General features: G+C 67.4%; 1 protein-coding gene across 1 annotated transcript in view; it reads right to left on the bottom strand.

Moving 5' to 3' along the window:
• NIBAN2 (niban apoptosis regulator 2) overlaps positions 1-10,798 on the bottom strand; it is a 24,922-nt gene extending 14,124 nt beyond the window's left edge. Inside the window, exon 1 of the mRNA XM_068656761.1 lies at positions 10,621-10,798. Within this exon, the coding sequence (XP_068512862.1) occupies positions 10,621-10,675 (55 nt within the window). The 5' untranslated portion in view covers positions 10,676-10,798. The remainder of the gene's footprint in view (positions 1-10,620) is intronic.
• Positions 10,799-11,031: the final 233 nt, after the last annotated feature.

Raw genomic sequence — 11,031 nt, forward strand, 5'->3', positions numbered from 1 at the left:
GAGCCCTGGTCCCCCAGCAGTCGAGACGGCTTAGTCACTCATTCTTCTCTGATTAACAACGGGGCCAATTAGGAGGTCTTAAGTAAATGGGAAAGCAAAAGTCAATTACTTGCAGATACCAAAACAAAAGGTTCTCAGTCAAGTAGCCAAGAGCGCTGACTCTCCCCCAGCCCAGCAGCCCAGAAAGCCGCAGGCAGGGCGCAGACGAGGGGCTCGGCACGGGGCTGGGGGAGGTTTGTGGTCCCCGAGGGGTGCGGGCAGCCCCCCGCTCCCTGCCCGAGCCCGGGTTCCTGTTGGGTTCACTGGCACCTCTCCGCAGAGGCTCCATCTGCTCTCTGCCTCCGGGTTTCCCCTCCTTCCCTCCTTCGCTGCAGTGGCATCCTGATGACTAAGATTCACGTGGCGCCTCTCTCGCCGAGATAAAGGAGCTCTGCAGCGCGCTGGCGTCTGCGAAAGGGCTGCGACGGGCGGCAGCAGCGGGACGAGGCAGCGGCACGAGGCTGGGCAGGGTGCGGGGACCCCGCGGGGTGCCCGTGCCGGGGGGAGCAGCTCCCGGGGGCAGCGCTGCTGGCGGATCACTGCCCATCGGCAGCGCCTCGAGGAGCGAGGAGCACGGGGCTGCTGCTCCCTGCGTCCTACCTGGGCTGATCTCGGTGAAACCGGCCCGGAGAGGCGGCTCCTGCCCAGCCCTCGGACTGGTTGTGCAGCCGCGGCAGCGTGCCGGGACCCGCGCCAGCCCCGGGCAGTGGCACAAGGGCTCGGGAGGAGGCTGGGGTGGCCGCAGCCCCCGGGCAGCTCCTGCCACCGCCGGCACTCCCAGAGGTGTGTGCCGCTCCGGCCTCGCTGTCAGAGGGTTCACGGCCCGGCCACAGCAGCTGGGGCCAGCCCGAGCCCCTGGGCACCCGGGCAGGAGGCTGAGCGCCGTGCCAGCCCGGCTGGGAGGTGGTGAGCGGCTTGGGGAGAGGTTGGGGAGCAGAAGTTGCCTGTGCCAGGCACGTCTCCAGCACCACCGGCAGCCCCACGCACGCACACCCCAAAGCAGAAGTCAGCTCTCGCCCTGTCCCGTCACCGGGCACAGCCCAGCTCCTCGCCCTTCAGAGCAAAGAAAAGGGCAAAAATCAGCCTGGGGGCCTGGGTCGAGCCCGGGGGTGGCATCACCAGAGAGTGGCACCGGCTCCAGCACCCTCACAGGTGCCTGGCACTCAAAGCTGGGCACAACGGAGCCAGAAGCAGCAGCCCCGTGCCCTGTGGAGAACCCCAGGAGCCCCTGCAGGGCCTCAGGGGACATCTCCGTCCCCACGTCCCCAAGCCATGCGCTGTGGCACTGGGGAGGAGGTGAACACGGCCGGCCAGCTGCCAGCTCCTGGGGGCCAGCACCAGCTCCGGTGCCCCCCTTCCTTCCAGCTCCTCGCATTTTCCCTCTGCATTTTGATTTTTTTGCTGGTTTTGTGTTTTGTTGCTTTTTTTTTTTTTTTTTTTTTTTTGTGCAGCCACATCTGCAGCTCCCCGTGCTCCCCTCGCAGAGCCAGCGCTGCGCAGCATTGTGGGCCCTCTCCCTCCTCACCACGAGGCCAAACGCAGCCACGCAAGGGAAAGGGAAAGAGAAAAGAAAAGGGAAAGGGAAAAGGGAAAGGGAAAAGAAAAGGGAAAGGGAAAAGAAAAGGGAAAGGGAAGGGCCCGATCCTGCGCCAGCCCCCCCAGCTGCTGCCGGTGCCCAGCACGCAGCGGTGCCTGCTGGAGCGTGCGGCGTGGGAGGGCACGGCTGTGGAGTGCAGGGCCCCAACGCCTCCTTCCCCTGGAAATCATGTGAAAATGAGAGTGCCGCCTTCAATACCACGGCCGGCCGAGTCAGCAGCTCTGGCAGCGGGAGGTCAGCCCCTGCCGGGTCACCGCTGGCATCGGTGGCCGCAGCCTGCAGCCGGCTGGCACGGGGACAGGGACAGGAGGGGGCTGGGGATCCGAAAATCCAGTCCCCAGCCGCTGCTGCGGGTGGTGGGGACGAGGGGCTGCCCCCTCGGGGTCCCCCAGCACCTCCCCAACAGGGGATGAGGTGACAGGGGACGAGGTGACGTGGCCAGGGCTGCTGGCGTGCCCCTGTCCGCACACACACGGGCTGACAAATGCGGGCGGCAGCACTGCCCCAAAACCACCCTGCAGCCCACATCCCGTTTTGCAAGCCCGGAGCCCCACATCCCTCACGGCTGAGGCATCCTTCAGGGACCGCAGCCGCCCTCCCTGATCTTATCCGGGGGGGGGGCCGGGCTGTGCCCGTGGGATCCCAGCCTGCCCCGAGCCCCCCAGCTGCGAGGAGGAGCGGGAGCAGCAGCGGGGAGCACGGGGCACGGAGGCACAGGGTTAAAAATGATATAAAAAATTTAAAAAAAGAGACAAAAAGGCTCATTGAGCCCGCGCCCTGGGCCAGCTGAGCCGTGTCCCCCGCACGGTGACGACAGCTCTCCTGGCTGCCTCCCCGCACACGGCTGAGTCAGCAGCAGCCCGAGGAAAGCCCCGGCACAGCGCAGAGCCCGGCGGTCCCCTCGGTGGTGTCCCCAACCCGGCAAAGCCCCCACGGTGGTGGCGGTGGCCTGCGGGGACATCCCGGTGGCGGGGGACCCGTGATCACCACGTGCCAGCCCGGCCATGGCGCAGGCAGGCTGCAGGGGCAGGAGTTAATTGCTAATTTAGCCGGTAAATGGTTAACGAGCGGGGGAGCGCAGGCTGCCGGGCGGGTGACAGGGACGTCCCCAACCCGGGCAGCTTCCACCTCCACAGTGAAGAATGGACAAAGAATGGACGGAAGCCGCCTGCAGCCGCACAAACAAAGCCCGAGCAGCCGCCGGGCCCCCCCTCGCCCACCAGCGGCCCCCCGGGTGCGGATGGGGCTGCCGGCAGCCGGGGCTGTCCCCACCACGGCTTTCCCACGCCACCCTGCCCGCGCGTCCTGTCCCACCGCCCAGACCCTTCCTGCGGGACAATGGGGGCCCCCCTGGCTGGGGGTCCATCGGGGGACACTGCAGGGAGGTGTTGGAAGGGTAAATAGGGGGCTCAGGTCACCCCCCGATGCTCCATGGGTTCCGCACCGTGGTACAAACGTGCCCAGAGGTGCTTCGCTGCGCTTTGGGTACGTTTCCTTGCCCCAAATCCTGGTGGTACGCAGCCAGTGTGTCTGGGCATCCCTCCAGAGGGGTGCTCAGCACCATGGGGTGCACAGCAGGGATATGGGGTGCACCCCGGGGATATGGGGTGCGCAGCACAACCAAGGGCAGGGTGCACGGCACCCCGGGAACAAGGTGCACAGCACTGCAGGGACCGGGTGCTGAGCCAGACCTTAGCCAACAGCATCCCCAGAGCAGCCCCTGCATCTGCCGAGCAGGGCAGGGGGGAGCAGGGCACAGCCCCCAGGCATGGGGTGACCCCCCCCGGGCACCAAGCACCCCGCTGTGCCACCGGCACCGCTCTCTGGCTCGCAGCTGGGCACGGGGCAGGGCAGGATCGTGTCCAAAATGAGCTTTCAGCACAGAGCAGCCCCAGGACAACGGCACCCAGGGGATGGTGCAAGAGGAGGTGGGGGCTCCGTGCTGAGCCGGGGAAGAGGCACCAACACGCAGACCCAATGTGCATGCCCGCGCCCCACAGCATCACTGCCAGCCCTAAGGACCCTAAGCAGGGCCAGGGGTGCCCCCCAGGAGCAATGTGAGGGGGGCTCACCCGCTGAAATCACCCCGCACGGCCGCCTCCCCCTCTCCTGGAGCAGGGGAGCTGACACCAGCCCAGGCGGGTGGGGGTGTTGGGACACCTCCGTCCCTCTGCCCTCAGCCCTAGGGCACCCGGCCAGTCCTCACCACCCCCCCCCCAGCCTTTTTCTGCTGGAGGGCATTATCAGGATTTAGATTAAGTTTATCCGGAGCCAGCTGGGGAACAACCAGAAGGCGGGGGCTGCCCTCCCCAGCCTTTTGTTCACTCTATCACCGGGCTGCACGGCTCCGCGCTCCGACAAGCCCCGTGCCGATAACCCCGGCAGGACGGGCTCTCAAACCACGTGGAGTATTTTTTGGGTGGGTAACAAGTACCCTAAAAACCACACGAGGCTACCCAGCGCAGGACGAAGCAGGGCCGCAGGGGTGCACCCAGCCCCCGCGTGTGCTCCCTCGCTGGCAGCGCCGGCGCTGAGCTCAGCCCTGCTCCCCCGCTGACTCAACGCGCTTCTCGGGAAGGGTGAGAAGGACGGGGGCTGAGCAGCGGGAAGGGATGAGGCAGCACGGCCTCGGAGGGGAAAGCTGGGCTCAGGGCCCTGTTGGCTCGTGCTCAGCCCCCGGGGGAGCAGTGCAAGTGGTGCCCAGGGAGCCAAAGTCACCAAAACGCGGCACGGCGCGCTGCCCGCGGGGACGCAACTGTCCCAGAGCCACCTCCCCATCCCCCAGTGCCCCCATCCCGGCTGCTGGCAGTGCTGCCGCTCTCCCCAAGGTCCCCAAGGTCCCCAGGGCCGTGGCACGGCACCCCCTGTCCCTTGGTTTCCCCCCCAGCCCGGTGCTGTCCCCGCGGAGGCTGCGCCCTCCCCGTCCCTCGCAGCGCCGCGCCCAGCCGGGTGCTTTCCCAGCGGCGCTCCCAGCTCAAAGCAAACAAACCTGCGCCGAGCCTGTCCGCAGGACGAGCCCCAGCACACCACAAACCCACGGGGGAGAGACCGAAACGGCGAGCTAAGCATGGCCGAGGAGCGGCCTGCTGGACGCCGTGGGGACCGAGGGATTTAGGGCACCCCTGCCTCGCGTCCCCTCCTCGCCATGCCCCAGCCCCATGCACGGTTGAAGCACTGGGGGTCTGCAGGGGTCGAACCAAGCCCCTTGCTCTATCCGTGCCCCCCAACCATGCCGAGGAGCCCCAGGGGGCAGCCAGCCCGATGGGGAGGGCTCAGCGCCCTGCTGGGAGCCGTGTTTTTTGGTGGGAGCCGCGTTTTTCCGCCCCACGGCCGCCTGCCTCCCGCTGCTGCCCAGGAACTGGGCTGCTCCGGCTGCGTGTAAGGAATGTGCATTTGAATAACAAACAGCGGCCAGGGCCCGGCCAGGGCCCCTGCGTGGCTTGGGAAAGGCGCTGGTGGATGAGATGGGCCCAGGGCTGCAGCACCAAAGGCGTGTGCAGAGCCTGTCCTGCCCCGAGCAGCCCCCGTGTGCCAGGGCAGAGGAGACCCCCTCCCACCCTGATGGATCCAGGCCCCTGCTGCCAGTGGGGAGGTGGGTGGGGGCCCAGCAGCCCCCCCAAATCACCCCTTTCCACGCTCCTGCTGCCCCAAGGCAATGTGCCCAGGTCCCAGCCCCATGTCCTGCCATCCACTGGGCGCCAGGACCAGGATAAAGGCCACCACCAGAGGTAACCGCGCTCACTGACAGCCTGGCTGTCCCCACGCAGGGTTCCCAGTCCCACCAGTGCCTGTCTGGGGCATGAGGGGCTGGGACAGGACCCCGCCTCACCCCTCCCCACGCTGCTGCGCCACCAGCACCAGCCTTTTGGGATCGGAGTCATTCCAGCGTGGCGCAACCCCAGCCGGGGCTGAGTCACCCCCATGCACGCTGTGCTGCTCGCAGCACCCCCCGGGCACCCACACAGGGTCTGGTGGCACCTGGGAGCCACCCGACAGCTCCGTGGGGTCAGGAGGGTCCTGGGGTCCCTGGGGTAAAGGGACCTGCCCAAACGCAGGCGTCCCCACACGTCTTTCGAGTGTCTCCAGGTGCTGGGGATGGCAGGAGGTGGATGGTTCTCGTTTGGGGATGTCCTGGTGGTCCCTTCTGCAGGTGGCAGTGCCCACCCGGGGACACGAGCAGGTGGCCCCCTCCTGCCCCTCGCCCAGCCCCAGGGAGAAGAGCCGGAGCTGGCCCGCTCCCCGTGCCAGCGGGAAACCCAATCCAGCACCGGGGGAGGAGACCGAACAAAGGCTTTTATGTACGTCAAAGGGAAGGAAAAAAAAAAAAAAAGGAAGAAAAAAAGAGGTATTTGAACAAAACAGCCCTCAGCCTGTTCTGGGCTCTGTCCCTGCGGCTGGAGAGTTTCCTATGCCCTGCCCGCGCCGACTCCTCCGCGCCCCCATGGCCCACGGGGCGCAGTGGGGCACAGTGGGGCACAGTGGGGCACCTGCCTGGCCCCGCAGCGAGGGGTTGGTGCTCAGCCCCTGGCCTGGCCAGGAGCAGCAGCAGGGCTCAGGGTGCTGCCCGTGGCCACCCCACACGGTGACACTGGGGTCACCCAGCTTTGGGCCACGTCCCTTCATTTGGGACACCCCCGACGGGCACCACGTGTGGCACTGGGCAGCGCTGGCAGAGGGGAGAGGGAGCCAGGATTTGTCCCCATGCCCCAGGCAGCAGATCCTGCCCTGTGATCCCTGTCACCTCCATGGGGACAGCTCGGGGGCTGGAGCACCCCCAGCAGAGGGGTTTGAGTGTCCGGGGACAGATCCTGGCGGAGGCAGGGGGACGGGCACGGTGCCCCCCCAGCACAGCAGGGACCCTCGCTGAACACCGCTGCCCTCTCCCTTGGAAAAGGGGGAAAAGGTGGAGTTTGGCTCCTTCCTCTCCCGCTCCGTCCTTGAGCAGCTCCGCAGGAAATCTGCTCGCAATTAGCAGCCCTGCTCCGGCCTTTCCTCCCCTTGGCTCCCCCGGCACCGGGCTCTCCATGGGGCACAGCCAGATTTGGGGTGCCAGCCTCACCTGGGGGGCGAGGGCAGCGAGGAGCCCCCGGTGGCACTGCCTCGGGACCCTGCAGCCAGGCAGAGGCTACTGTAGGAGGGATGGGGATGGGAAGGGGGCTCTGGCTGTCTCGGTGACGTGTGTCACCGTGTGTCACCTCTGCAGTGGCAGAGCTGTGGCCGGGACCCCCGCATGGACCTGGGGGCAGGAGGGAGGCAGAGGCTGGGGAGACGCCAGCTCTTGGCTGTGCTCGGTCGCTGCAATGGGAGCAGGGGTGGCTGATTGCAGAGCTGGGACCCAGGGGAGGATTTGGGCCTGATCCGAGGACCCGAGGAGAGCTCTCGGCTGCAATCCAGGCTCAGCTCCTGTCCCCGAGGCCGGGAGGGCTCCTGCTGCCTGCCGGCCCCGGAGGCCCCCCGCAGCCTGAGCTGTCCCGTGCCCCGACACGCTGGCTCCGAGCAGCCCCGTGCCCCGACACGACGGCTGCGGGTGAGCCCCAGCACGCCAGAAGCAGCCGATCCCTGCTGGCGTGCGGCCCCGACATGCCAGGGGAGGGATTTCCTCTGCGAGGAAAGAAGCCACGCACCGAGTTACCAGGAACCTCCCGACCTCCCCGGCTCCGCCGCACACCTCGGCACCCAGGGCACCGCAGCTCGGCCGGGTTTGGGTGCCCCAAGCCCTGGGGCGAGGCGAGGGCTCGAGCCTCCAGGCTGAGCCAGTGCAGGCTCCTCCTGCTCGTGCCCCCCGGCAGCTCCCGGTGCCCGGCAGCCCTCGCTGAGCCAGAAAGCTGCAGGTCCGGCAGCACCGGCAGGGCTCCCGTCACCTCTGCCCCAGCTGCGTGAGCTGCTGTCTGCAGGAAGTCCCATCTGGCCCCTCCCCAAATTAACAGCTGCTTTATTTAGCAATTAATGAGCTGGCAACTCCCCTGAGCTGCCAGAGCAAGACGTGAGCTCGCCAAGACCCTCCCGGTGCTGCCGCCCGCCTCCCCGGGGGCTCTGCAGGGTGCCAGGACCCCAGCCCCACGCAGGCACCCAGCTCCTGCCTCAGCTCAGCCCCGTGCCCACCGACACGAACCCTTCTGGACAAGGGGCTCGTGGGGATGAGTTATTTGGGTACACAGGAGAGCTTCACCCAGGGCACCCCTCCTGTGCCGCTGGGTACCGAGGACCTCGTGCCGGATCAGTAGGGCACAAGGGACACAGAGCCCCGCGGCTCAGCCAGCGGCATCCCTTCCTTGCCAGGAGCCCCAGAGGTTGGGCTGGGTGCCCTCAGGGGGCTTTCCAACCTGAGAACCTTTTCTGTGACCCCCCGCCCCACTGTCTTTGTGTCCCCATTGCTGACGGTGCCCACGCTGGGTGCCCTTGCGCAAGGAGAGGGGACGCGGTCCCAGCTCCAGCCCGTGCAGCAGGACGGGAACAAGTCCCCACCCACAGAGGGGAGGAAGAGGAGGAGGAGGAGGAAGGCAGCCAGAGGGTGTTGACAAACAAGCTTGGGTGAGTCAGGCCGGGATGATGTCCTAAGGGAAGGCAGCAGAAGGAAGCCCTTACCGGTTCCCCCACCGGCACAGCTCCCCAGCGTGGGGCTGCAGGGACCTGAGGGAGGCAGAGGCAGGAGCTGCCCGAAATCCACCCCGGTGTCAGCACAGCCCCTGTTTGCCCTGCTGGCACCAGGCAGCATCCCCAGGCAGCCCGGTGCCCCCTGCACGGCTGCTCCAGCTGCAGGAGACCAGGGGAGCCCCACCAGCACCCCTTGATCCCAAGGCAGAGAGCCCCCTGTCCTGAGCTGCCGACACGCACATCGCATTCACCCAGCTCATGACCTCCACGAGACATTGGCAGCAGCCTCAGCACCCTCTCAGCGTGGCTTTTTACACCCCAGGTCCCTAGGAAGAGGGGGCTGCCACCTCCCTCCTGCCTCGAGCCCACCTGCGGATGCTCAGGGAGGACGGATCTGGCGCAGGCTGTCACCTCCCCGCTGCTGCAGGGCTTGCTGCACGCCCAGCCTCACGATCCCACCGATCCCACCGGTGCAGGTGGGCTGCAGGAGGAGCAGAGCAAAGGAGGAGCCCATGGAGCCCCCGTCCCTGCTGCAGGCAGGACTCGCGCCCGCGCTGCCCCCACCCGGAGCCCGCAGCCCCCTCCCCAGCTCCGGGTGCCGGCAGCAGCAGCGAGCAGGCCGAGCTAGCAGGAAAACCCTGAGCTTTCCCCGCCGAGTTGCTTTGCATGCCTGACAGCAAGTCGTGCCTTGCCTGCCGGGTTGCGGCCCCTCCCAGCTCGCCAGGTTTCCCACCCCGCCACGAGCCCGGACCTAAAGCACAGGGGGTGCTCGGTGACACCGGTGGACCCCAGCCTCTCCTGGGGGTGCCCCAGGGCAGGTGCAGGTCCCCCTCTTTCACCCTGAAACTTCAGAGCTGTAGCATGGGCAGGACACGTATGACCACAAGTTCTATTGCACGGATCCATGAAAAATCCCCTACAGCCCCCAGACCCCCCAGCGTGGGCTGAAACCCACCGGCACAGCGCTGGGTCCCCGCCGGGCGCAGGCGCTCTGCCTCGCCTCGCCAACGCCCTGCTCGTGCCCAGCAGAGCCAGACTGCTGCCTGGGCACCCGGCCGGGCTTCTCCTCCTCATGCTCTTTGGGATAAAGGCAGTGGGGATGTGCTCTGGCAATGCGGGACGTGCTTTGGGGTCACGGAGCGAGCCCCGGCGCAGCGCAAAGCCCCGAGCCCCCGTCGCCAACCGGCTGCGCCGAGCCTCGCGACGTGCAAACCCACAGCTCATTACGAGCTCTGCTTCAAAGCTCGCAAACCTGCTGGCGTCCTGCTGAGCCGCATACCACGTAAGCATTCCTGCGAGCCGGCCGCGGGGCCTGGCAGGCAGGACGGGCTCCGCCGGCAGCCCTCGGGTCCCCCCAGCTCCAGAGCCGCGCACGTAGGAAAATACAGAGCGATGGTGGGGCACAGAGACAGCCCTGCAGCCTCCCGGGGCCTCGAGCCGTGCCACCAAGCGGGGTCCCACGTGAAGCCAGGCTCCTCCGTGCCAGCTGGCTGGGGGGGACTTTGTGGGGTGCACGGTGCCGGTGCTTGGGAAGGGATTGGAGAGGTTTTATTTTTTGTTTGTCTGAGCGCCACGGGGCTGGGAGGTCGACCTCAGGGAGCAAAGTGCCAGCCCCCAGCCCCAGCTGGAGCAGAGCGAGGCACGGCACCCCCGGGGGTGGGGAGGGGGTGACCCCAGCTCTGGGGGTCACAAAAGTCCCCGCAGGCAGCCCCAGACAGCCCCACGCTTGTACAGAGGCCACCGCCCCGCGCCGGGCGGCACGAATCGGGCATCGCACGCTCGGCACAGCCGCTGGGGCTCTCAATGGCCACATTGTCACCCTGCCCCGTCCCTGCCAGCGGGGCTCCCCCCGGTCCTCCCCCCACCTCCTGGAGCCTCTGGGACCCCCCCAGCACTGTCAGGGAGGGGGAAGTTTCTCTGCGAGCCCAGCACCAGCAAAACCCTCGGTGGCCGTGCTGACAGCCCGGCGTGCCAGCATCGCTGTGCCCCCCCTGCCCTCCTGGGATCAACCCCCGACCCCGTCCCCAAAGCCAGCAGAGACACCCCGCACAGCCCAGCCTTCTACTGGGGGGCGGGCAGGCACTTTGGGGGTCCTGCCCCCCACCCACCCCCAAAAAAAAATAATAAAAATAATAAAAGCAGGCGGGGGGGACAGGCAGGACGTGGAGGGGGAGTCATGCAAGGCGGTGCGTAGGGGTTAAAAAAAAAGTGAAAAAAGTTGAAATAAAGCCGGGTAAAAGTTCTCGGGTGGGAATGGGGAGGGGAGGGGGACCCGGAGAGGGAAGGAGGGGGGGAATCTCAGTCCCCCACTGAGGACGGGAGGAGGTTGGGGGGGTGGGGGGGTGAGTTTTTTTTTTCTTTGGGGGGGCGGGGAGGGGGGGGGAGCTCACCTGCGATGTGCTGCCGGCGGCCCTCGTCCAGGTGAGTGGAGAGCACATCGCCCATGGCGCCGGGGCGCTGCGGGGGGCGCGCTGCGGAGCCGTGCCCGGGGACGGGCGCTCAGGAGCTGCGGAGCCCCATGGCAGCAGCCCCGGCTCTGCGGAGCCGCCCCCGGCCACTCCCTCCCCTCCTCTCCCCTCCTCTCTTTTCCCTTCCCCTCCCTGCCCTTCCCCTCCCTGCCCTGCCCTTCCCTTCCCTTCCTCACCACCCAGCCCTCTCCCTCAGCCCCCAGCCTCCCCCTTTTTGGGTTTGGGCGCCCGGGCATTAATTAGCAGCCTTCATTTGCTGCCTGGGAGCTCAGCCCGGGGCAGGGTGCTGGGGGCGTTCAGCCCCCTTCTCCTCCCCCCATGGCCACCCCAGCA

The sequence above is a fragment of the Anas acuta genome, chromosome 20 (assembly GCF_963932015.1).
Source record: "Anas acuta chromosome 20, bAnaAcu1.1, whole genome shotgun sequence".
Taxonomy (NCBI): Eukaryota; Metazoa; Chordata; class Aves; order Anseriformes; family Anatidae; genus Anas; species Anas acuta.